Source organism: Podarcis muralis, chromosome 4 (genome assembly GCF_964188315.1).
Source record: "Podarcis muralis chromosome 4, rPodMur119.hap1.1, whole genome shotgun sequence".
NCBI lineage: Eukaryota > Metazoa > Chordata > Lepidosauria > Squamata > Lacertidae > Podarcis > Podarcis muralis.
In genome coordinates, this window is record NC_135658.1 from 97,917,161 (window position 1) to 97,945,050 (window position 27,890).

The 27,890-nt window shown below is 44.2% G+C and overlaps 1 protein-coding gene across 5 annotated transcripts in view; it reads left to right on the forward strand.

The window, feature by feature from the left end:
- Nucleotides 1–27,890, forward strand: part of KLF12 (KLF transcription factor 12) — a 233,232-nt gene that overhangs the window by 116,681 nt on the left and 88,661 nt on the right. For all 5 annotated transcript variants that reach the window (XM_077927774.1, XM_028728369.2, XM_028728371.2 and 2 more), the window contains one exon: nucleotides 21,476–22,013. In XM_077927774.1, the coding sequence (XP_077783900.1) occupies nucleotides 21,476–22,013 (538 nt within the window). The remainder of the gene's footprint in view (nucleotides 1–21,475; nucleotides 22,014–27,890) is intronic.

A 27,890-nucleotide genomic window follows, 5' to 3' on the forward strand; every position in this document is an offset into this window, starting at 1 on the left:
CTTCTCTACAGACTCTATCCCAATTCACTCCCACACCAACCAACCACCCAACTCCCAACGAACTCCTCCCTTTGCCCCTCCCAGAGCTGGTTTTATAGTCCCTCTGACTCCACCCCCTGGGTTCTGATTGGGTAACCTGTGTAACTATTTCACCTCCAGCACTCTCATATGTTAACGTCACACCATCACCCAAGGAAATTGGCTGAACCTCATCCGAGTCCTCAGCTGTGCACTGCAAGGTCCCCAGGTTGTGGATCATGGCACAACTGTGGGTTTCTGTCACGGAGTCTCTTTTCCATAAGCACATTTCATCAACTTGTATAAAGCAGCCCATATTTCTGAAGATGATGAGAACTTTGACTGCCATGTCTGATCGTCCCCATGCCATCCCCGTTTAATTGGGAGAGATCGCACAAAATGCATGGACCTCCAAGCTCCCAGATGGCAGGCAGCTGACACTGTATGTTGCTTTCATGCTGCATTTGTGGATAGTAGAATGTGAAGCGAATATAGCCAATTTTTGTCCTGCTTAATCTACAATGCCAAGGTCATTTGTGCGACTGTACAGATAGATTATCAGCCTCTCCAGGAAAGATAAGGTGCCACTGCAAATTGAACTTGGGGCTGAAATTGATGTGAATCTGATGTGAATGTTGTTTTTCTTTTCCATTGAATATTGAAATACTCTCACAACCTGTGAAGGTCTAGAATCCTAACAGAACATCACATTTGTCTCATCATATGGCTTTGCTAATAGCACTTGTAGGTATAGTTCTTTGTTTTTTACCTGTTCCAATCAATATCTGATGTAAGAGGGAACAAATAGCCTATTGATAGGGTAATGGCATCAACAGCCACTGTACACCAGTATTGTTGAGACCTATTTTTCTACCATGTTTTTCACTTAAAGAATTGTTCGCTTAACTTCATTTTGTGGCCCAGAGAAGATAGTGGTTTGGAGGCAATCCTCCACCCGAATGTGTAGTAATGCAATCTACAGCAAACCTCTCAAGCAGCCAGAATACAGTCATACCTCTTGTTACGTTTGCTTCATGTTACGTTCTTTCAGGTTACGTCCCGCGGCGACTCAGAAGTACCTGAAAGGGTTACTTCTGGGTTTTGCCTCTCGTGCATGTGCAGAAGCGCAAAATGACATCACGCGCATGCACAGACACGGTGAATCGCAACTCGTGCATGCGCAGATGCGCCGCTGCGGGTTGTGTTCTTTTCATGTTGTGAACGGGCCTCCGAATGGACCCCGTTCACAACCAGAGGTACCATTGTACAGTGAGGGGGGAAAGTATTTGATCCCCTGCTAAATTTGCCTGTTTGCCCTCTGACGAAGAAATGACCAGTCCATAATTTAAATGGTAGGTTTATTGTAGCTGTGAGAGACACAATACAGTGGTGCCCCGCAAGATGAATGCCTCGCAAGATGAAAAACCCACTAGACGAAAGGGTTTTCCGTTTTTGAGTTGCTTCGCAAGACGATTTTCCCTATGGGCTTGCTTCACAAGATGAAAACGTCTTGCGAGTCTTGCGGGGTTTTTTCGCTCCCCCCCCCTTTTCTAAGCCGCTAAACCGCTAATAGCGCTAGTCCGCTAAGCCGCTAATAGGGTTGCTTTGCAAGACGAAAAAACCGCTAGACAAAGAGACTCACGGAACGGATTATTTTCGTCTTGCGAGGCACCACTGTAACAACAGGAAAAAACCTCAGAAACCCAGAAGACAAAAGTCAGAGATTGAGAGGCCATTGTCTCATGCTACCACTGTCGGGATTGCATTATGTCCCTTGGTGGACACACACACTTTTCCATCTTAGCTTCAAATTTTTGCACATTTGCACAGAGACAACAAGGTTTCCAACTTGGTGGTATGTGGGATTGGCAGGCCAAGGTTGTACAATGCTTCCATAATTTCCATTCTCCCCTCATTTTCTCCGTATATTAAGGACTCTTTGCAAACAATATTCTTTGTCATTCTGTTTTCAGTTGGCTTAGAACTTTACTTGCAAAAAAGAAAGTTTTATTGTGAGAGCTGGCTGAGTGGTTGAATGTTTGCAAGTTGAGTGTTACTTGCAGGGCAGCACAAATCACTATCATATAGATCTTGACGCAGGATGTACAATGTACAAGGACCATTCTATAAATGTTGGTAGTTTCTCACTGTTGTTCCCCAGAGAGGATTCACTGCTGTGGGGTTGTTGTTTTTTAAATGTCTTTGCTATTATTTCCTTCAGTTTGGGGTCAGTTGTGACATCAACTTGGCCCACTTGACAAGAGACATGAAAATTAGAAACTAATTTAATATTTCATTTATGTATTTATTATTAAATGTAATATTATAAAGCTCCCAATGGACGCAAACAGAATCCTTGACACCCCCCACAAAAAATTATACCATACCCATTCTAATATGGCACAGCTTAAATAATAAAAAACAACACAAACATACCATTTCCCCATAACTATTATATTAAAACTGTGCCTTTCCCAAGGTGTCTGTGCATCCCCTATCATCTGTAAACTTGATATCTCCAGCCTTGTAAAAGTTGACTGCATGTGGGTCCCAGCATCCCAGCACAATGTGTTCCCAGGATTTTTTCCTAAGACGAGCATTCACATAACAAGCTGGCGATTTCTATGATTCCTATGAGATTTCTAATAACTTCATTCCAACTAGCAAAAAGCTGTCTTAATTGTCCAATCTACAGTGGTGCCTCGCAAGACGAAATTAATTCGTTCCGCGAGTTTTGTCGTCTTGCGATTTTTTTCGTCTTGCGAAGCACGGTGTCGGGAAAGTTTTGGAAAAGCTTCAAAAATCACCAAAGTCTTTAAAAACCTCAAAAAAGGCTACCACACCGCGTTCTATGAGTTGCTCCTCGAAGTCAAGTCGCAACTGTATTAACGGTGTTAAGAAAAAGGAAACAAACTTGCAAGACGTTTCCATCTTGCGAAGCAAGCCCATAGGGAAAATCGTCTTGCGAAGCAGCTCAAAAAACAAAAACCCCTTTCGTCTAGTGAGTTTTTTGTCTTGCGAGGCATTCGTCTTGCGAGGTACCACTGTATCCCCTTTCCTACCGCCTCCCTCCTACCATGTTTTCTTGCGAAACAGCTGCTGTGGCCAGCAAAAACACAAAAAGTAAGGCTTCTTATTTATTTTTACTGTTTACTACATACAGGTCTGGTTGTTTGGATATGTGAATCTGCAGTGTGTACGATGAGGTTTGTGTACTAATCCGTTGTGTTGGGATAAGTGAGTTTTGCATCATGAGAGTTTGGATAGCGAGACTTGCATGTGTTTTTAAGGGAAGGGGGGTTGCTCAGTTACAGATTACCTGCTTTGCATGCAGAAGGTCCCAGGTTCAGTTCACAACACCTCCAGGTAGATCTGGGGATGCCAACCTGTCTGAAACCCTGAAGAGCCATTTCCAGTTGGTATATGGTGAGCTGGATGATTCAGTGGCCTGACTCAGTATACGAAAGTCCCCTATGGCCACCACATTGCAGGTTGCAGTGTTGTTTTTTAAAAGACACCTATATAGAGGTAGTGAAGTGAAGTGGTTAGGGTGTCACACTAAGATTCGGCAGGCCTAGGAGGGCAGCCTTAAAGCTTCCCTGGACCCACAGAGAACCATGTACAAGTCTTTGTGCTCCTTAAATAAAAAGGGGTGTACGTATGCATATCTGTACATGCACCATTATAACCATATCTTTACGCGACAAAAGCGAGTAGCATATTTGTTTATTTCCTTATCTGCTATATATAGCAAGAACTTTGACTTGGAGTAGAGTTTCTGCCCAAGTATTTAATGTCCAAATCAGCACAGTGCTTAGGCAAAATAGGGTTCAGAGGCACAGCATGTGCTGAGCAAGCTAAGACGTTGATCCAACAAGCCACACACACCTCTGGATCCCATTGTATTGGAATGGGGTTGGAACAACTTCAGCAAAGTAACCAGGACTCTCCAGGGCAAGGAAATGGCTTCATGACTTAGTCGATGCAGGAGGCAACAGTGGCAGCTCCGAGCAATGAGCAGCCTGAGCCCAATGCCTCATTTTACCTAATAATAGGGTTGGCTTTGTTTACCCCGAGCCTCCTGTTGATACATGGAAAACTATGTTTGGCTTGATCGGTCACAAGGTTTTGTTTTGTATTGGTTTTTTTGGAGGAGAGCTCATTTTGATACAGTTCATCTTTCACTGTGGAAAATAAGAGTTTTGCATCACCGTGTCTTGGAAGAAATGACTGTTTCTGTATGTTCTATCCACCCAATTGTCCAACTTTTGTTAAATAGCGAAATAAATGAATGAATGGCTTTTTGCAACTACGCGATACATTGGCACAGCGCAACAGATTTAATCTTCTCCATAACTCATTGTATCTGTCCTAGCAGTAGAGTGGATGTTGTTCTCATTTTTAAAAGGTGAGGTTGATTTCCACTGACAGTTGTGAGATTTATCCCTCGTATCTATTAAATCCCAGTTGCATTTTCTATAGGAATGTATCTGGAGAGGGCAATGTTTATAGGTGTAAAGGAAAGTCTCATGCATCGTTACAGTAAATCACTAATTGTAACTGTCTTTTTTATCAAAGAAGGAAGTCCTGGCACTAGACTATTGGTTATTTATGTTATTCCTTGAGGAAGTGATGTTATTTAAGGAGTTGTCTGCAGAACGGAATACTTGCATATTTTATGATAGAAATTCTAGGAAGCATTATGCAGCACTTTTGAGAGCGAGCGCGTGTATTTACATTTGATAAACAGATAGATTATAAAATAAAAAACAGTGCTTGTAGTGGAGCCTTTATTCTAATTTAAAAGCTGACATGATTGCTTTACAAAGGAATGATATGACAGGGAAGCCAGTGCATTCTTCAGCCAACAACAACATAAATACAGCTGATAAGCTTCAATAGTTCTCCAGAGGTGACAGAGACAAAATAGCGTAACCGCCTGTACATCTGCTTTACATACCAAAAGGAGGAGGGGGCGGGTTAAAAGGAACATGTGCAGAGCCAATACAGCATCTGACATCTTTTCCTGTAGCAGCCAGCGGAGGTTTCACAACACCATGTTCCAGCTTAATATACTGGATATGCCAGGGACCAGTCTCTTGTACAGTGGTCCCTCGAATGGCTTGGCTCCCAAACAAATCAGAAACCCAAACATCACAAACCCAGAAGTGAGTGTTCCTGTTTGTGAACGTTTTTCAGAAGCTGAATATCCAACGTGGCTTCCACGGATTCCGGTTGAGTGCAGGAATCCCTTGCAGCCAATCGGAAGCCACGCCTTGGTTTCTGAACCGTTTTGGGAGTCGAACGGACTCTCGGAATGGATTAAGTTCAAGAACCAAGGTACTGTATTGCCCAAATTTACCGTGAGATATTAAGTGCTGCACATCTGCCGTGATTTCACAGGGGCCCAGACAAAGTGCAGAATTTTGATGCTAGCTCCAGAAGTTGGCTTCCAGAGACTTTTCTTTTTCTATTAAATTTATTCGCTCGCCTGCTCTATTTTATACATAACCACCCAGTAGTGTTGCTGTCTAGGTGGATTTCAGCACAAAACGATCCTAAAATATAATGATAAAATTTCCATCAGAGAGAATCACCAAACAGATAACTAACAAGCATGGCATTACATAGATTTTCTGAGTTCCTGAGCTGCCACCAGCAGCCAGACCCACAGACCAGGCCTCATCCAGTTGCAGGATCATAAGGGTAAGCTTCTACCTGTTGCAGCAAGGATGACGAACCTCTGGCGCAGGGGCCAAGTGCAGCCCCTCTGTCTGGCCCCTGAGGACACACACACACACTCCTGAGCTGTACACTTTAGCTGCCTGCCTTGGAATGTGACCTTGGACTCTGATCATGTCTCTTCCTTCCCTGGATGGAGGACACATGGGTGAGCATGGAGAAAGTAGTCTAAGGCACACCAAGTAAAATTTCCTTTCATTGCTCTTCCTACTTTTGTCTCTGGCTGCTTCTTCCACTGACCCAGTGCCCTGGGTAGTCATAGCTGGTGGTGGGAGTGGGACTGCTGCTCACCCAACCTGTTTCCTGCTCTGCTTCGTACTGGGAGGTAGAGGAGGGGGGGAGGTTGGCACGGTGTATGTGCACCCCACCAACCTTGCTACCCTCCCCCTCTCCCTCTAGGTAAGCTGCCGCAGGGTGATCTACTGGAGGTCACGTGAGTGGCACCATCCCCTCAAAGCACCTGTCACTGCCTAGAACAGAGCTTTCCAAACGTTTCGTGTTGGCAACACGCTTTTTAGACACGCGGTCATTTCACGGCACAGTGATTCGGTTTTTCTAGCAAACCAGAGGTTAAACTGAACCCTCATAAGAGATACGGATACAGATTGCGCAACACACCTACGCCCTGCAGCCCACATGCTAGCGTGTCGCAACACACGGTTCGGAAAGCTCTGGCCTGGGAGGTTTGCCCAGAAGGAGTTGTGGCTGTCAGGGTGAGAAAAGCTCCACACTCCAGTCCTACAGCTACAGTGATACTCTGATACGCGTGTGTGTAAGTGTGCAAAATAGCAAATAAATAATAGAAAGAATGCAAATAGAAACTATGCAAAAAATTCTTTTTTAAGCTGGAGTCATTATCAAGTCAGTATTTACTTATGCCTGTCACCACTTTTCACGAAGATCAAAAAGAACGCCATTGAAATAATTTCACTCAAAAGTAAAAAAAGGCAAAGCAACACAGCATGTAAACTACCCTGTTAATTGACATCAACATCTTGATTTCTCCTAAATTTTACCCCAGCATAATTTGCCTGCATCCAGGTTTGTATGGGTCTTGAGTAACAGAATTGCAGGTGTTATCTGCCAAACATGACTGCTTGCTCCCCTTGGCAGAGGCAGAAGCAAGCAAAAGGGAGCCGAACACAAGCCTTCCCATGTAGTGAAGCACTAGGTGAAGGTCTATGTGGGCTGGGCCCTTATCACTTATGTGTGCCACAGCCATGCCTCCCCACTGCCCTCACGTTCAGGATACAGAAGATGTTTGCTTTTCTGTTGCTGCTTGGGCAAGTGTAATTGAGAGTGTTGAGAAACTGATACTTTCCTCTTTGCCTTCTTAGGGTAAGGAAGTAAACATTAGGAGGTTTTTTTTTTAGCAACTGTATTCTCTGGTACAGAATACCAACACCTCTTTCTTTCTGCCTGTTACAGCCATTTTGTGCTGGCAGCCATGGCATTTTTCTCAATGTATGAGTACCAGAACTGCATATATTTTTTACTTCCTCTCCCTCTTCATTCAGATGGTTGTTTTGGTATGCGTTTTACTTCGTATTTTACTATTTAATTTCTAAGCTGCCCTGAAAAATACTTCCGCCAAAGGCCACCGTATCAGTTCTTTCAATAAATTAATTAACTAGAAGTATTTTAAAAGGCTTCTGCTATCAGCCAGTGTTTCCTACCCTATAATGGTTGCTGAAGGCTGCTGGAACATTGAAGCTACTGAGGCATTTGCACTCTGCTATAAATGATTTGCTGTTTCACGTACCCAAAGCCAAGCAAAGATGGTATATAATTCATCGGTCTCTGTGGGGAGAGGTAGAGCCCAGCAGCTGTCTATGCATGCTAGACCTAAGCCAAGCCTGCCCACATACTTACTGGACATCAGGCCTTTAGGCTGGAGTCTGCTGATAACTACTGCCGCTTTGTTCATATTTAACCAGCGTCCTTTCTCTTTAAAGAAGCCGAGCAAACTAATGAGGACCCACAAAGATGCATAAACAACAGCCCTTCAAATAGTGATGAATGTCCTCAGCCACAGAGGTGGCTAAACCAGTGAGGAAGTGTGGGCAATTAATTGTTCTTCTGGAATCTGAAGCAATGAGCTATAAACCTGACCTATCACGGTCATGCCACCTGGGTTCAGTGAATATGTACCACACAGTATTGTCCCCAGAGAAGCCCCATATTGGAGTAATATGAGACGATTTTGATGATGTGCAAGGAAGCAGAGTAAAACGCTGGTGTCCGCCCGCCTTGAACACGTCCTTATTCGAGGTAGATTGAAAGGGGAATTCTTCAGTCGACTTGCTTATTTACCATTCACTGCAGGTGTATGAAATATGAGCTCGTCTGTTGAGGTGGTGGAGGGAAAACATCCCTTTGACCTTGAAGGAGGGCCTCTGGGTCCCAGCAAGCATAATGCAAAATCAGTAGAACTGTTATGACCCATTAACTATCTTGGAAGTGTGTAGGATGTCTGGGCTGACATTGCCGTAGATGTAAAGGTCAAGCTAAAATGTCAGTGGAGCTGCTGCTGCTGCAACATTATTTGTGACTCAGTTTAGCATGTACAGGGAGCAGGGCTGACTTTATTATATAATCATAGAGTGTTCCTAGCAAGGAGGGTTCCCAGAATAAAGAGCAGCTTCTATCTTTAGCAGCACTGTTTCTTCTGACATGGTAGTACAGACTGTGATCACACAAATGCACACCCCATTCAAGTGGAGCGCTTCCTCAGTCATATTGTTACTCCTTTTTTCATATAGAAAATTACATTTGTTACTCAACAATTATATTCAGATTCAGCAAAACTAGTGACTTGTCACTCACCCAGCATGGATGTTTCTAACCCAAATTACATACAACTGTGTTTTCAGGTTCCGTCTTCTCTAATTTTACCCTCTCTAACGTGTTTCTTAATATATTCTGTTGCTTCCTTCCTCCAAACTTTCTCATTCAGGAGATACAAGTGTCTCTTCCTTCCTCCTGATCAAGCAGATGTAGGGTTGACTCACTGGTCAATAATAATTTTTATTTTTATTTATTTATACCCTGCCCATCTGGCTGGGTTTCCCCAGCCACTCTGGGCGGCTTCCAACAAAATGTTAAAATACAGTAGTCCAAACATTAAAAGCTTCCCTGTCTTCAGATGTCTTCTAAAAGTCTGGTTGTTATTGTTCTCTTTGACATCTGGTGGGAGGGCATTCCACAGGGCAGATGCCACTACCGAAAAGGCCCTCTGCCTGGTTCCTTGTAACTTGGCTTCTCACAGTGAGGGAACTGCCAGAAGGCCCTCGGTGCTAGACCTCAGTGTCCGGGTAGGGCGATGGGGGTGGAGATGCTCCTTCAGGTATACTAGACTGTTCAAACATCATCAATTGACTCCCTATTATTTGATCACAATTAAGATTCTGTGATGTCAGAAACACCTATAGGGCCACCTGATAATAAGGCATTAGAGTCTTCTCTTCCCTCATCTCTTAGAATATGCCATCAGGGAGGGAAGGGCAATTTCTGCACCTAAAGCAATCCTGAAACCACACTGAAGTGGACCTGACCGGGTTCATAGAAATTCAGAGGTCTATAATCTGAGGCAGGGTGTTCTCAGTGCCCCCCCCCCCCCGAAAAACAGGTGCAGGTACTCACCATGAAGTTGTTGCAGAGTAAGGGCCACAGTTCTTAACAACAACCCCCTGGAAAAAAAGCACTGGGTGTTCTTATACAGAAAATATTATGTGTGGTCCAAGAGACATTACTTTAGATTGTGTGAGAAGCACCTATATTCCTAACTGGTTAGATTCCTGTATGTTGCAGATTTTGATTATCGTGGGGAAATTGTTGATCCTGCTATAGGTGAAAGTTTACTGAGGTTTGCTTGAAGACCTGGGCTGACGTACTAGGCACTGACAACGCAGCAGCAGAAACATCTCTGTACTGCCTGTGTAACAATTTCCAGGGCAGTCTCCATCACCACCCTCCAAGAAAAGGGTGGGTGTTATCTAGCCACCCAGTTTCATCAGCAAAAGTGTTTCCCCCCTTCCCTGAAGATTGAATGCACCCATGCTGTTTAGTGGGGATCAAAAGAAATGACTCACCATTCAAAATAGGGACTCTGCTCCTTTGGACTGACAAACACGGAGTCATCGCTTTTCTGTTCCCCTGGTTATGCATTTGCTGCTTCACTAACTTTTCCAAAAGCGAAATGGTGTTAAGCAAAAGAGATTATTCATTCCTCGTGGATTTAAATAAATACTGTCTGTACGAAGATGGTTCAGGTGGAGGAAAAGAGTTGACGCACTTCCAGAAAGCCTCCATAGCTGGAACACCGTTTGCAAGTGTGCTTTTAAGTTCACAGTTTCTAGCATAGATGTCTTAAATTAATTCTCAAACAAGGTTGAATGGAAACCTGTTGTCCTGAAGGGGCCAAGCTGCATGTTGGTTTGCCTTTACACTTCATTAGGTATTTTCCATGCAAACAGAATTGACAGTTATGGATGTAGTTCAAAGACTCAGTACCTTGTAACTTCACTGCGGGTTCCACAGGTTGTTGTTCTGTGTGTACTTAACACCTTAAGGTTGTGATCCCAAGGTGCTTTCTTGGAAGTATGGTCTCTTTAAAGAATTAAAGTTTAAAAGAATCCCTGTACAGATAAATTCAGCCCCTGGCATCCCTCTGTCAGCCTTCTTACACAGAAGCATATCTGGGAACCCCAATTGTGTATTTCCACCCGTCTGTTTCTGACGTTATGGAAAACTCTGCTAAAGGCCTCCTTGACCCACTGGTGCAGTCTAATTCTGAGTTACAGATAACCAGAACTGTGTGTGTGTGTGTGTGTGTGTGTGTGTGTGTGTGTGTGTTTCTATGTGTTTTTGTCTGCTGATATATTTTTCAGCTATAAAATAAGTTGAGTGAAAGCTTTTCTTTCTGGGGTCTTTTTTACTTGCTGATGGTGTTACCACAGGCTGTGGCAAGGAATACTTTCCTTCTTTAAACACACAAACAAACACACACACACATTCTAAATACAGTGGTACCTCGGGTTACAGATGCTTCAGGTTACAGACTCCCCTAACCCAGAAATATTACCTCGGGTTAAGAACTTTGCTTCAGGATGAGAACAGAAATTGTGCTCCGGCGGCACGGCAACAGCAGGAGGCCCCATTAGCTAAAGTGGTGCTTCAGGTTAAGAACAGTTTCAGGTTAAGAACGGACCTCCGGAACGAATTAAGTACTTTACCTGAGGTACCGCTGTATGTTTCTCTCCTTGAAGAGAGATGGTTTGCCAATCTCCATGTTCCAGCAACATCCAGGGTAGGTTATTGTAGTGTGTTGTACATGGCGGTTTTGGAAAACGTTTGGGAAAGGAAACTAGCCCATGAGATGCAAGTGGGCCGTTAACTAGGCTCAACCCCTATGGGCAGGATCACAGCTTTGTTAAAAGATTTGCACTAGCTGCTGGTATGGTTCCAGGCTCAGTTAAAAGCATTGGTCTTGTCTATAACACCCTCGACAATGTGGGCTGAATCATCTTCATGATCCTGTTCCTTCTGCATGAAGCTCCCTGCCAATTAATAGCTTCCTCAAAAGCCTTTCTTTGAAAGTGATATGGGTGACACTGGAGAAAGGACATCTTCCGTACTGATACCAAAAATATGGAAGCCCCTTGGAACATATTTGCCTTGTACTTTCTTTGCTATCTTTTAGCTACTAAGCGAAGTCCATCCTGTTCTTTTCTACCCTTAATGGAATTTGAGGTCCTTTTCACTTGCCTTTTTATCTGGGTTACGTTGGCCTGAGTGTTTTATCTGCTGTTTTGATTTCCCGTTCCTTGGCGTTGCTTGTTTTTGTTCTGTTGCATTTTACTGTAGATTATGGTTTGGTTTGGTTTTTAAACGTAAGCTGTCCTGAGACCGTCCTGGCAAAAAGCAGAGTATAAAATGCTATAAATAAGTCAGCGTCCAAGGACACCTTCACACACAGCCCTGACCTGCATATCCTGCATGTGTCAAGGTGAAGGAACCAGTTCTCTAATTTGGGTCTGCTCTGTCATAGGGCGTTTAGTGTGAGCGGCAGCCTATACATGCACACTTCTGTCTGAGTAGGCCTTGTCAAGGCAATCTCTCTCCCCTTTTTTGCAGATCAAATGTATGTGCAAATGTCCCAGTTCACGGAAAGGTCCTATGCATGTGTGAGGCTCATGCTTACAGCCCACCATGTGCAGGATGCGAGATGGTGCAGTCATGTAACTTTAGGCCAGCCTTTCTCAACCTTGAGTCCCCAGATGTTGTTGGACTACAACTCCCATCATTCCTACCCATCAGGGATGATGGGAGTTGTAGTTAAGAACGTCCGGGAACTCAAGAAAGGCTGTGGACTTAATAGTATCATGTGGAGTAGCGGGTGGGGCTGTCTTTAGATGATAATTACTTCTTCCTTCAAAATGTGGTATTATTCAGGGACCCCTTATCCATTCTTCTGAGTGGGGCCCTGAACCTCTGCCCCCAAAGCCCTGCCCTGTGTTGTTGTTGTTTAGTCGTTTAGTCGTGTCCGACTCTTCGTGACCCCATGGACCAGAGCACGCCAGGCACCTCTGTCCTCCACTACCTCCCGCAGTTTGGTCAAACTCATGCTGGTAACCTCGAAAACCTGCCCTGTGAGTGCACCGCTAATCTCATTGTGAACTAGCTTAAAGGTACTTCATCTGTGTATACATAAAAGGTTATTAGTAAGCACTGCTTCTCGGACGCCTCACAATCAGTTTCCCTCTCATGGTATGTTTGGCTATGAAGCTTTTGTGTGGACAGTGAAGATGCTATTCATATTTCACAAGGCTTTGCATTTCTGACAGCACAGAATATTGCCTTCTTGTTGGGTAGCATTTGCAGGCTGGGCAGATTCCACGCACTTGTCATTTGGATCCATCCTGACAGCTTCCTGAAAACACTCTGAAAGACACCCTCGTTCCTGGGAGTTATGAATCACGGTTTGAAGTTATGGCCATTTCTGTGTTAAGGCTAATCGGGGAAGGATTTCTATTAATAATAAAGTCTAGCATCACTCATAACTTTCCAAGCGAGAGCCTTATTGAACTTAACGTGAACTTAAAGATCCTCTTCGAAGAGGAACCTTTGATAGGGTGGTTGCCACATTGATGTACACACCACACAGCATGTCTCACGTCCATTTCATAAGATATATTCCATGTCTCTGAAAGGCTATAACGAGTGCTTTTATGCAGGGCATAACTGGTTTTGTCTTGCAGTGACAAATATGTCCCTTTGTGACCATCATTCTTTTTTCAGGAATGAACTGAAGATGCAGTTTTGAATGTGTTGCTTTGTGTATTTCATCAATATTTGCCCCATCAACAGTGTTTTGTGGATTATGGTTCCACATGTAACAGACTCTGAAGGCAAAATTGAGTGCAAGATGAGTTTTGATTTATCTAGGCAGAGGCATTGTTAGGGGGGTATCCCAGCCTTTTTGTGGTAGTTTCAGGATTCCTGACCCCTCCTCTCATTTTTTTAATTATTTATTTTTTTTGGGGGGGGGGGGGCTCGTAGCTAATGTTAGTTCTACTCAGAATACGCTCACTGAGATTTATGGGCATGCTTAACCTGGGTCCAGTTGTTTTCGGTGAGTCTACTCTCAGCAGAATTTCATTGGAGACAACCCATATTTTATAGGGTGACTGGGCATACTGCAAAATGAAGTGCTGGAGAAACCCAGCCATTCACCCCATAATTTCCAAGAGGCAACTGTACAAATAAATGACCATATGCAGATTTCATGCAAATTTGGGTCATGCTTCTGCCCCATGAGCCTTTTAAGTGCTTGTAAATTTCTTTCTGTACATTCCTGGGTGCAGCAAAATAAAGGGAAGGAAAAAAAGACTGAGGGGGTGTGTTGGATGCGAAGAGTAAATTTCACAACAGGGGCTTAATTCTGCTCCAAACTGGATTTTTCTTGTGATTTGTCTTAGCACTCTCATGGTGGAATCTTACAGTATTGATTTATTGTTTGTTTTTGCTTCTGTTTTACTTTCCCTTATCTTAATATGAGTTGTCCAATATACCCCAACAGCTATTGTATTATGCAACGCTTTTGGAATGTGACACCCATTAATGATGCTATTTTTCTGGGGCCATTTTGAAATCAACCACAAACTTCCGTTCCAACCAGGACTTTAAAGGAGTCTGTTGGATGTCAACAGAAGCAGATTTTAAAAAGAGGAGGGTGAATAAGGGTTTTAAGAAAAGATGAAGGAGGGCTAAACTGCAGCCCTAGTTTTTAGACAATGAAACCATCCAAAATGCTGCTATATTGTGTTAAGGGTGCCTCTGTCAACCTGACATCCTTGAGATGTTTTGGACCACAACACAGGTTGACGAAGGCTACACTGAGGAATCTTTTGCACAGCCAAATTTCATGGTCGTGCAAAACAGCCTGCCAATAGAAATTTCTTACAGGGTTGGTTCGAAACTGTATTTATAATTTTGTGTTTGTTTTCGGGTCAAAAAGACCTCCCCTGTTGGGCAGCTGTTGGTTCTCCTTGTTGGTGTTCCTCCTGCACAGAGCAATTTTTCTTTGCCCTCATTATCCCAGCCCCCTCAAGTGTCTCGATTAAATTGAAACATCATGAATTGACAGAAGCCGCCCAATCCCAAATGCCCCGATATGTTATCCTCTTCTTACGTTGTCCTCATCTTCCATTTAATGTTATCTACCCACATGATGTATCACAATGCTACACGTGACACAATGACATCATGGAGGCCTGTAAACAAAATAACGTGGTATGCCACAGTCAATCAGATTAAATGAGAATTTAAGATAAGAGCTGTGCTGGATCAGGCCAAAGGTTGCTCTAGACTGGGTTCCTTTTACTGCTAGCCTACGGTTTCAGAGCCAGTGTGGTGTAGTGGTTAAGAGCGGTGGGCTCGTAATCTGGTGAGCCGGGTTCGCTTCCCCGCTCCTCCACATGCAGCTGCTGGGTGACCTTGGGCTAGTCACACTTCTCTGAAGTCTTTCAGCCCCACTCACCTCACAGAGTGTTTGTTGTGGGGGAGGAAGGGAAAGGAGAATGTTAGCAGCTTTGAGACTCCTTAAAGGGAGTGAAAGGCGGGATATCAAATCCAAACTACTACTACTACTACTACTCTTCTTCTTCTTCTTCTTCTTCTTCTTCTTCTTCTTCTTCTTCTTCTTCTTCTTCTTCTTCTTCATGTGAATGAGTATTGGTCTAGTTGACAACGTTCAGAAGTTCCCAAATGCTGCTGCTGTGCTGGCGAGGAAACAAACCAGAAGCTGGCTTTGTGCAAACCACGTTTCCCTCAAATAAGCCGCAGTCAGGAAGCCAAGCAAACTTTATTTATTTAGGGTGCTTGTGGGATTTTCTGTCTCTGGTGCCAGAGCAACTTGCTCACCAGTCTTTACTGGGTGAGGTGGCATTCGCTGTTCTGCTTCAGGCACTGTGCAAAAGCTGACCCTCCAAGCGCCCCTATTTTCCAGGGACAGGCCCAGATTTACGGCAGCTGTCCCTGTTTCTGATTTGATCCCAGAATGTCCCGCTTTTCCTTAGGATGTCCCTATTTTCGTCAGAGAAATGTTGGAGGGTATAAGAGTCGGTGGAAGAAGATTGGAAGAAATTTAAAGACTACTTACAGAAATATTGTAAAATTAATGAATGTTAAAATGATGTTGGATGAAAACTTATGTGGTTTTTAGCTATAACGCTATAAGGAGTATGAAAAAAATGGGCTATTAACAGTCAAAAATTTAATGTTACACATTATTTTAAGATTAAAGATTAGGATAAACAAAGAGGGGAAGGATTTGCTGAACTAACAAATTGAACTGGAATACAAAAAGGGAGGTGTGAGGAGGTTGGGGAAATAAGCAAATGAAAGAAAGTGATGGAAAGATGGAATTGTTTTTTATCGATTTTTACTTTGTATTTTTCTTTTTTCTTTTTTCATTTTGTAAAATTCTAATAAATATCTGTTTAAAAAAGAGAGAGAGAAATGTTGGAGGGTATGGAGTTATGCAAACAACAACAACCCTCCACTGAGCCAAGGAGATAAGTAACTATACAAGCTTTAGAAGACATCTGATGGCAACCTTGTATTGTGAAGTGTGTTTTTAATGTTTAATGTTTTATTATGGTTTTATATATGTTGGAAGCTGCCCAGAGTGACTGGGGCAACCCAGTCAGATGGGTGGGGTATAAATAATAAAATTATTATTAGAATAGGAGGGTTTGCAAAAGTAGCACAGTTGGTTAGAGCATGGTGCTGATAATGTCAAACTTGCATTTTCTATCCCTGCATGCAGTGGTACCGCGGGTTACAGATGCTTCAGGCTACAGACTCCGCTAACCCAGAAATAGTACCTCAGGTTAAGAACTTTGCTTCAGGATGAGAACAGAAGTCGAGTGGCAGGACTGCGGCGGCAGCGGGAGGCCCCATTAGCTAAAGTGGTGTCTCAGGTTAAAAACAGTTTCATGTTAAGAACAGACCTCCAGAACAAATTAAATTCTTAACCCGAGGTACCACTGTATTTCTGCCTTGCCAGGGATTGGATTAGATGATCCTAAGGGTACCTTCTAAGCCTACAATTCTGTGATTCTACGATTATGGAATAGGACACCCCTATTTCCGTTGGAGAAATGTTGGAGGGCGTGCAAAAGCATTACAGCATGGCTCCCTCGATCTTTCCAGAGGAGTGAGAGAGGCCCACAAGCGCCAGAGTCTCGTAAGCAGGTGGATATTTCTTCCCAGAAAGCATCGAGTGAATAGGCGTGCAGGCAGCCATAGCATCGTATCAAAGTGAGGCTTGCTTTCTCCGCCTTTCCTCACTGCTCTCCTTTGAAAATAATCATATCATATCTCATTGGGTCATAAAGAACTTGATTTATTGAAGCCAATTCATGAGACACTAAATCATTTCAATAAAAACAGCTGCATTTCACAGCTTTCGGTTTTATCCCATTAAAATTTCAAGTCTATAATATGCAATTATGTGTATACTCAAAGTAAAGATATTATTTTCTGTGTGGGGAAAAAAAAAGGAAGTATAAATTTCTCCCCCTTAATTTGTAATATATTCAGGCTTGACAGTACTAATTTGCACTGCAAAGTAATTTGGGCATAAGAAGCATATGTCAACATGAGGAGTAGCTGCAGTTTTGTCTCTGGAGGATCACTTAAATCTGTCTTGTTACAGATATACCGTAGTTGATTTGCTCGTCTTAATTTTTGACCCAATAATGATAATTTATGAAATTCAGATCCTTCTTTTTCTTCTTCTTCTGAGAATTTGCAATACTTGGGAGGGTAGAAAAGGCAGGAAATGTGCCTTATAATTAATTTTTGTTCATAGGGCTATTTAGTGAAAGCAGAGACACCCCAATGTCATGTTTTGCGATGCAGGTACATGCTACCCAAATTAAAGATGTGAAAATAGCACTCCATCATAATTTATATGGAATAATGGGATTGATTTGGAGGGGGGGGGTTGGGTGTCCAGAAAGTGAATCTGGATTCTGAATTAAGGTTGGAATCAAGGCCTTGAGTCTTGCTCAACCTGAACAGAGGCTGTAGGACATAAAACAAAGACATAAACATGTTACAGACCATATTGCGGCCTTAATAGTTCAGGGTGGGTTGCTCCTATATGTTGTAGCCAGTTATCCATTGCCAAAAAAGAGGAATCGCAACATTCCCCACTCAAAAAAGTGGGGAGGACATCATTTTGCAACAAATTTGTATATGGTAAATTATATGTACAGTGGTACCTCGGGTTACAGATGCTTCAGGTTACAGACGCTTCAGGTTACAGACTCCGCTAACCCAGAAATAGTACCTCAGGTTAAGAACTTTGCTTCAGGATGAGAACAGAAATCGCGCGGCGGCAGCAGGAGGCCCCATTAGCTAAAGTGGTGTCTCATGTTAAGAACAGTTTCAGGTTAAGAATGGACCTGCAGAACGAATTAAGTTCTTAACCCGAGGGTACCACTGTATAGACACACATTTAGAAATAATTGCTATGCTTTAACTATTTAAAGCATAGAATACTATAGACACCAGATGACTTGTGTGCTTGCTTAGACTAAGTGGCAATAGCTTTTGGTGGGCCACTCCAAGATCTCCCACTTTTTATGGTTCCTTATCTCCAAACCAGACTTGGACTAGACGGCCCTCAAAGAGGACACCTTCAAAGAGAAGACTGTGATAGAGAAGATAGCCAACGTGGTGCTCCCAGATGCTGTTGGAGTCTGCTGTCATCGTCCCAGAACATTGGCCATGCTGACAGGGGCTGATGGGAGGTGGACTCCAACAGCATCTGGAGTTCTCCAGATTGAGCATCATTGAACCACACTGTAAACCCTCAATTTCTTGTTTCATCAGAAATGATGATGAGATGGTGATGAGATGGGAAGTGTGTACACACACAGGCAAGGATGCTTTTATCATACCACCTACAACCCTTGAAAATCTATGATCCCCAGTCTCTAGTCTAGACGCACAGTTATTTGCAACTGGGGGCAGCTCTGTTCATTCCATGTTGGGCAACAGCGCTGGGGTTTCAAAGTCTAGCTCATGTTTATCTTCACATCATCTCTAGAGCTTTGTGTAGGCTTGGGTTATGGAGAGAATCTAAGCCTTTGAGGTTTATGTGGGCTGTGATTTCAGCCTTAATGTGCTTATCGCTCTTGAAAATCTGGCCCCAAATTCCTCCCAGAACGCCTTACAAACTTGCAGAAACACTTGCAACTAGAGTTGACGTTCACCATCTGCAATGTTGAGAAGGGAGTCTGACCTCCCACTGAATATGAGGATGTGATTCAGCTTGGAACATGATGTACAGATATGGGTAAAAGTGAAATGAATCAACTGTTTAAATAGGGGGTAAGGAAGGATACAAGAGACTTCTGAGTAAATATGAGTTGGGTGTTAGCAATGCAGCAACAGAAACAGCTTCACCTTAAAAACAGCTCACATCTGCAGTGAGGTGGTACAAGAAAACATCTTTGCTGATGTTTTGAGACTTCTCTGTAAAAAAAAAAGTTGTTGACAAATGGCTTAATTAATTTGAAATATTCAAATATTATTAATTCACATGAACGATTGTTCCTCAGAACTTTCTGGTAATGTTTGGATAATGACATTGTGCTGTAATGAGATTCTATTGTAATGAAGAACAAGCAGAGTGGAGAAATCAACTATTGACAAGCTAAGGGCTGATGTGCCCATGCGCCACCAGTGGAATATGTGAGATGGAGCTCACCTAGTTCAGAGATGGAAATGCAACAGTTTTCGACTTGCAAACAGGGCTGCTTTATGATATTTCTATGCTCCTTTTCATTCAAATGAATCGCAAAGCAGCTTATAAACAACACACAGCAATAACTTAATGGAGCGTAATAAAACATCACAAATACAATACAGATCATAGAATAATTATCAATTCATCAGTAAAACAATTACAATCTATAAAGCACTATTATTCACTAAACAAATAAGCTAAACAGTACAATTACAACAAAAGTCAGTGAGAAGGGACTTAGGTAAACAACTATCTGACGTTTAGAAGACATCTGAAGGCAGCCCTGTTTAGGGAAGTTTTTTATGACTGATGTTTTAATGTATTTTTTATCTTTGTTGGAAGCCTCCCAGATGGGCGGGGTATAAATATATTATTATTATTATTATTATTATTATTATTATTATTATTATTATTTAATATTTCATCTGTTCCCTCCCCCTCACCACTGTGGTACCCTCCTTGTAAACAGAGACAGCACTAGCAAATACAGGCACCCCATTTGGGGGGTGGGGTGTAACTTCTATAGTTACCTTTCATACCCAGACAGCATGAAGGCAGATCCACAGGAAGAAAACGTTTTACTAGAGCAGCAAGAGAATGGTACTCAGCCCAGCTCAGAAGCATTCTGGGGAAATGAGAGTGGTGGGTAGCTGTAGTCTCTCGCTGAGTACTCAGAGGGTCTCTCGTTGATTCCCCAGGGAGGGCTGCGAGTGTTTCCTGCCTGAAACCCTGGAAAGCTTTTGCCAGCCAATGTAGACAATAGAGCTGGATGAATCAATGATTTGACTCAGTCTAAGGCAGCTTCGGGACGCGGGTGGCGCTGTGGGTAAAAGCCTCAGCGCCTAGGGCTTGCCGATCGAAAGGTCGGCGGTTCGAATCCCCGCGGCGGGGTGCGCTCCCGTTGCTCGGTCCCAGTGCCTGCCAACCTAGCAGTTCGAAAGCACCCCCGGGTGCAAGTAAATAAATAGGGACCGCTTACTAGCGGGAAGGTAAACGGCGTTCCGTGTGCTGCGCTGGCTCGCCAGATGCAGCTTGTCACACTGGCCACGTGACCCGGAAGTGTCTCCGGACAGCGCTGGCCCCCGGCCTCTTGAGTGAGATGGGCGCACAACCCTAGAGTCTGTCAAGACTGGCCCGTATGGGCAGGGGTACCTTTACCTTTACCTTTTAACTTCTATAGTTACCCTTCATACCCAGACAGCTTGAAGGCAGATCCAGAGGAAGAAAACATTTTTACTAGAGCAGCAAGAGAATGGTACTCAGCCCAGCTCAGAAGCATTCTGGGGAAATGAGAGTGGTGGGTAGCTGTAGTCTCTCGCTGAGTACTCAGAGGGTCTCTCGTTGATTCCCCAGGGAGGGCTGCGAGTGTTTCCTGCCTGAAACCCTGGAAAGCTTTTGCCAGCCAATGTAGACAATAGAGCTGGATGAATCAATGATTTGACTCAGTCTAAGGCAGCTTCGGGACGCGGGTGGCGCTGTGGGTAAAAGCCTCAGCGCCTAGGGCTTGCCGATCGAAAGGTCGGCGGTTCGAATCCCTGCGGCAGGGTGCGCTCCCGTTGCTTGGTCCCAGCGCCTGCCAACCTAGCAGTTCGAAAGCACTCCCGGGTGCAAGTAGATAAATAGGGACCGCTTACTTGCGGGAAGGTAAACGGCGTCTCCGTGTGCGGCTCTGGCTCGCCAGAGCAGCGATGTCACGCTGGCTACGTGACCCGGAAGTGTCTCTGCACAGCGCTGGCCCCCGGCCTCTTGAGTGAGATGGGCGCACAACCCTAGAGTCTGTCAAGACTGGCCCGTATGGGCAGGGGTACCTTTACCTTTACCTTTTAACTTCTATAGTTACCCTTCATACCCAGACAGCTTGAAGGCAGATCCAGAGGAAGAAAACATTTTTACTAGAGCAGCAAGAGAATGGTACTCAGCCCAGCTCAGAAGCATTCTGGGAAAATGAGAGTGGTGGGTAGCTGTAGTCTCTCGTTGAGTACTCAGAGGGTCTCTCGTTGATTCCCCAGGGAGGGCTGCGAGTGTTTCCTGCCTGAAACTCTGGAAAGCTTTTGCCAGCCAATGTAGAGCTGGATGAATCAATGATTTGACTCAGTCTAAGGCAGCTTCCCATGTCCTTATGTTCATTTCAGAGTGCCACTAGTGCACCTCCTTAATAGAAAAGCTGAAAATAAAATATAAAAAGAGGCAGTGACTGACATGATCCCCAGTGAACCCTTTATCGGGACCTGACGTTGGGCCTCTTTGAAGCAGCCGCCCTTTCCTTGCCTGCTTGCCCTTCGTTTCAATGTTGCTGCTTAAAATAAACATACACACTGTTATCATCCGAGTGGTTTTTTTGCATTGGCTCCTAGATGGTAATGGCCTGTTTCCCTTTCCTTCCTTCCACAGTCTCCAAACTCTCACAGTTACCCAGATATGGAAGCTGTACCCCTTTTGCTGAACAGCATGAAGGCAGATCCGGAAGAAGACTCCTTGTCCACAGACCATTTCCAAACGCAAACTGAGCCAGTGGACTTGTCGATAAACAAGGCCCGGTCGTCCCCCATCGCTGCTTCGTCCTCGCCTGTGTCCATCACCGCCTCGGCATCGTCTCCTTCTTCCACTTCAACATCCTGTAGTCGGCCAGCCTCGTCACCCACAGTAATAACGTCCGTCTCTTCAGCGTCTTCTGCACCGTCAGTATTAACGCCAGGCCCGCTCGTGGCATCTGCATCAGGTGTTGGAGGGCAGCAGTTTTTGCACATAATCCACCCAGTACCCCCGTCCAGCCCCATGAACCTACAGACCAACAAAATGAGTCACGTACATCGCATCCCAGTCGTGGTGCAGTCAGTACCCGTGGTCTACACAGCAGTGAGATCACCAGGGAATGTGAACAACACTATCGTAGTACCGCTACTGGAGGACGGGAGAAGTCATGTCAAAGGTACGGTGCCCATCCCCCCTCACCCCAGGTGTGAAATGTACTTGGATTTTAAGAAGGGTGAAGCCCAGACTAACTAGTAGCTGATGCTACTATTGGAACACCCAATCGTTTTGCAAGCCTACGGGAGCTTTTCCTTCCTATCTTACCTGTGGAAATGTAAGACTGGAGGCAAACACTTGTTAACTGGAGAAGCATGGGGAAAATATCAAATATTAAGCCAGAGGGCTAGCATGATAGCGTGTCTACAGGACAACTGCCAAGTGGGGAGACTCCAAATTAAATTCCACCATTGCGCTGGGAACCATCCAGCTCAACCGAAGATCTGCTGGATCCTAACCCCAGTCATCCCAGCAGATCAAGCCACAGGATTGTTCTCTCAGTGTCTGTGTATTTAGCAGAATGCCAGAAAGGGACATAGGCTGGCCACCAGATTATGAATCTGGATAGTACAGGCTTCCTGATCAGACTGCCTACTACATGTGTACAGCTGTACCATATATAAGCTCCTCTTTCTGATGTTGCACCAAATATGTGGATAAAGAGGTGGTGGCTTGTGGATATTGGGGGTGGAATTAGTTTGGATTTTCTTGAACGTTACCGGGAGGCAGAAGTTTGGCAAGTAAACCAAAAAACTCCAACAACTTTTGTCGTGTCCTGCGAACGTCAGTGGCAGTGATCTTCTTCCTCTCTCCTCTGTTCATCAAGTAGGGTGTATTTGTGTGTGTGTTTGTGTTTGTGAATAGTCCCAATTTGTTCGTGAAATGGAAGATGTCACAGCCATTGTCATCTTGTGCTTTCCTCCCTCCCTGAGGAAGTCACCAGTAATATAAATAGTGGGGTAGGGGAGCTGGAAATGATGCCAATTTATTTCACATCTGGCAACCAATGTGCCCCTTTTGTTTCAGACAGTACATGGGTAGACAAGTATAAAATGTTGGGGACACAATTTTTTCACAGCCCTCTAGCGTATACAGTGGTACCTTGGGTTACAGACGCTTCAGGTTACAGACTCCGCTATGCCAGAAATAGTACCTCAGGTTAAGAACTTTGCTTCAGGATGAGAATAGAAATCGTGTGGTGGCAGTGGGAGGCCCCATTAGCTAAAGTGGTACCTCAGGTTAAAGTCAGTTTTAGGTTAAGAACGGACCTCCGGAACGAAATAAATTCTTAACCCGAGGTACCACTGTATGGTGGCTCACTTACCAGAAGTAATTCCAGTGTTAACTCTGGAAGTGTATATTCAATTCTCACCAAACTAAGCCTCCTGGAACAAAATATATACCAGGAGGCTTCATTTGGTCAGAATCAAGTATATACTTCCAGAGTGCTTTAAGAATGTGATGCTGGCAATGATGGAGTCAGCGAGCCAGGCATTGTTGCGCCTCTGGATTCTCTAGAACAGGGCTGTCCAACAGGTTGATCGCAATCTACTGGTTGATCGTGGGGTGTCCCTGGTCAATCCTGGTTGATCTTTGAACCCCCACCAAAAAGCCCCCCAAAAAGCTCAACAACTGTGACAATGGGTAGATCACTGCCAGTTTTTTTTAATACTGAGAGTAGATCGCAGACTCTTGGAAGTTGGATGCCCCTGCTCTAGAACATAAGAAGACCCTTGCCAGATCAAGCCAGCCATTCCAACACCTTCTTCTCATAGTGGCCAACCAGATATTCCCATGGGAAGCGCACAAGCAGGACCTGCGAGCAAGAGCACTCTCATCACTTGTGATTCCCTGCAACTGGTATTCAGATGCATATAATCCCTCTGACAGGGGAGGTAGAACAGAGCCATTGTGGCTTGTGGCCATTCATCGCCTCACCCTCCCAGGAATTTGCCTAATCCTCCTTTTAAGCTTTTCACTTTGGTGGCCATCCCCACCTGTGATAGAGGACCACCCATGATAGACAAACACACTCTCCTAGCCATGTATTGTGAACTGCTGGCTTCTTGACAACACCCTCCCCCCCCCCTTTTGGAATCGCAGGCAGCTGCAAAACTGGGAGATTTATCAAGCCCTTAGTGCGCCACTATATGTGACTTGGAGGGTTGCATTCAATGTGTCTGGTCAGGAGTTTTGCAGGCTTGCACTACAATTCCCACTATATCCAGCACCATGTGCAAGCACAAGGATTGAGAGTTAGCAATAGCCCTCCAGGTTTGGATAGGGATGACGGTTGTGTTCACGCTGCGGCATAGAGAAATGGTTCATATAGCAGTAAGGTAAAGGTAAAGGTACCCCTGCCCATACGGGCCAGTCTTGCCAGACTCTAGGGTTGTGCACTCATCTCACTCTATAGGCCGGGAGCCAGCGCTGTCCGCAGACACTTCCGGGTCACGTGGCCAGCGTGACAAGCTGCATCTGGCGAGCCAGAGCCGCACACGGAACGCCGTTTACCTTCCCGCTGGTAAGCGATCCCTATTTATCTACTTGCACCCGAAGGTGCTTTCGAACTGCTAGGTTGGCAGGCGCTGGGACCGAACGACGGGAGCGCACCCCGCCGCAGGGATTCGAACCGCTGACCTTTCGATCGGCAAGTCCTAGGCGCTGAGGCTTTAACCCACAGCGCCACCCGCATCCCTACCATATAGCAGTGGAACCCAGCTAGTATTCTGCGTGCTGGTTGCACCAAACATCTGCTCGAACTAAGAGGAAAATCTCACACTGGATTTGGCTCTGGTCTTAGCGAGCTTTAAGGATGTGATAACAAAACAGTTTATTAGACATAAAGGTAAAGGGACCCCAGACCATTAGGTCCAGTCGTGAACGACTCTGGGGTTGCACGCTCATCTCGCTCTATAGGCCGAGGGAGCCAGCGTGCAGCTTCCGGGTCATGTGGCCAGCATGACTAAGCCGCTTGTGGCGAACCAGAGCAGCGCACGGAAACGCCATTTTTTAGACATAACTATCAGCCAAATAGGGGATGCGGGTGGCGCTCTGGGTTAAACCACAGAGCCTAGGACTTGCTGATCAGAAGGTTGGCGGTTCGAATCCCCGCGACGGGGTGAGCTGCCGTTGCTCGGTCCCAGCTCCTGCCAACCTAGCAGTTCGGAAGCACGTCAAAGTGCAAGTAGATAAATAGGTACCGCTCCGGCGGGAAGGTAAACGGCGTTTCCGTGCGCTGCTCTGGTTCACCAGTAGCGGCTTCTTCATGCTGGCCACATGACCCGGAAGCTGTACGCTGGCTCCCTCGGCCAGTAAAGCGAGATGAGTGCCGCAACCCCAGAGTCGGCCACGACTGGACCTAATGGTCAGGGGTCCCTTTACCTTTACCTATCAGCCAAATGATCCTAAGCTAGTACAGTGGTGCCTCGCAAGACGAAATTAATCCGTTCCGCGAGTGCGGTTTTTTCGTCTTGCAAAGCACGGCTATTAACGGCTTAGCGGCTTTAAGAAAAAGGAAACAAACTCGCAAGAACTCGCAGGACGTTTTGTCTTGCGAAGCAAGCCCATAGGGAAATTCGTCTTGCGGAACGACTCAAAAAACGGAAAACCCTTTCGTCTAGCGAGTTTTTCGTCTTGCGAGGCATTCGTCTTGCGGGGCACCACTGTACAGCTTGATACTGTTCCATCTGCACCTTGAATTGCATTTGATTTCAGAAGAAATGGATTTTAAGGAGATTTCTTTAGCTAATTAAAGAGAATAGTTACATAAAGGACCAAAGGACAAAGATGCTCTGGTGAGAAAGACCCGTGTGACTGGCCCTGCCTACACCATTCCACTATTTAGATCCTACTTGAAATTAGGAGGGCTACACCTCAGGGAAGATGGCAGGTGAGAGACTTTATCCCGCAAACCAGTTTGCAGGAATGCTCCATAAAACCAGCAAGTTCATATACGGTTTTATCAGATTTTTTTTCAGGGTAACATTTTTTTCCTTATTGTTGTATTGTCTGAGCAGAAGAGACTCCACAAAAATTTCTTCCCACCATTTCCTTGTCTGGTTTTGCATGTGAGATTCCTCCTGGCTGAATGGCCTTCCTTTTGCAAAACAGAAATAAGAAATCATTCTAGGAAAACACCTTTTGATAGTTGGCCTGTTTATTCACAGGGGGAAACCAAATAGTCACAAGCTTTGTAAAGCAGGGTGAATGTCACTTATTTTCTACTTATTTTGTGTTGTGTAGGCTCCTATGATGTAAGTAATGGGCCCGCCTGCTAGTTTGTTATGAATAAAAAATCATTTTCAGTTAGAGCTTAATAATTATTTCCCTATTAATATACTTCTTCTTAATTGTATTTCACTATTAATATACTTCTTAATTGTATTTCAGTTCAACAATTACTTTGATAAAATACATATTTTGTTATGTGCAAAGGGCTTTAGATACCTGTTAGGTCCATAAATTACCATATAGCACATATTCAGCACAAAAAACAGTGACAATTTGTTGTTGACAAAGGACAGCTGGACATATAAAGGGCCCCATTACCTTCAGTAGCTGTGGGCCTCATCAAACCTAAATCTGGCCCAGTAGAAACTTAAGATAGATGTCCCCACCCAGAATAAAGACCTGAGATACTAGCAGAACATAACATACTTTGTTGTCCCTATCAGTATGTTAAAGAGGCAGCTCTTTTAAAGATATTTAGATTTTTCTAATTAAAAAAAAAAATCAGTGTTACGTTTCATTAAGGGATTTTGTAGCAGCAGTGAAGCCTTTGGCACCTATTGGCTGAAATGGTGTGATGTCATAGAATGTTTAGAAAGGTGGACTGCTGAGGAAAGTGTACAGTAATTTAAGGTCCAGCTTTGTGGGCTGAAGTTAATGGTAGTTTGGTTGGGTGCAAGAATGGAGGAGTCAAGGTCACTTTTAGATATGTAGAAGTGTCTTGTCTAGAAACCTGGGCTCAGAAAAAGCTATGTCCTGCTGTTGTTCAAATCTGTAATTGCTTTTCTTTCCCCCGGCTTTGTTTTATGTTGGATGGTGAATCAGTTATATATTAGATACTTGATGTGATTTAGGTCTTAACACTCTTGAGAATTCGATTTCCTGTAAATGGGGTGTGAGTTCTACAGTGTTCAATTTAAAATGAAAAAGGTCTAACGTTTTTGCTGTGGAAGAACAACAACACACCATCCTCATAGATGTGTATCTGAGTTATACGTAGGTAGGTTTCTGCAGATGTCCATAGCCTCTATTAATCCTGCATGCCCCTGGCAAATTATTTTGCTCGTGAAATTACTATAAATAATGACTTTGATTGGACAGAGTAATTAATAGCCTATGGTAGATTAGCAACGAAACGCATGTATAGGAGCTAACCCCACCTTCTCCCATCGCACAAGAGCACACAGTTAACTGCTTAAACCGCACAGTCCCATAAAATCTCAATAAAGGCTGGAAAACTGTGGAGTATGTGTAATCTTGCTATAAATTGCAATAAAAATTACCCTGTAGACTCTATATTATGATCATTAAGTTCATGGATGCTGCTGCTGTGTACATAAAGTTTTATGGAATAAATCGACCAGTTTTGCTGCCCCTATCAGAAAGCAAGCTGTTTTTGATTTAAAAGTTGATTGGTGTTCTCAGAGCATTTTTCCAAGAGCACAAACCATTTGTAATGGCCTTTAGTGGAAAGCGGCTTGGGTGTTGGGGTGAGGAGGCCTTGTATATCTGCCCTGCATTGAGGCTACTTTATTATGAGGCCTAGGAGAAGTTACATGTTTTCCGCAAAACGCACATTCGCACAGCTGCTCTGTGTACATTAAATAAACCTCTGCACAATGTCTAACCTCACTGGGCTTCATTTGGACTATATTACGTCTCCCTGTATTGGTTTGAAATGCTAAGCAGTACATTTAATTTTGTACTTTCCCCCCCTGCATCACTTCTCTGCCCAACGGCGGGATGCTGCTTTCATTCTCCAGGAACT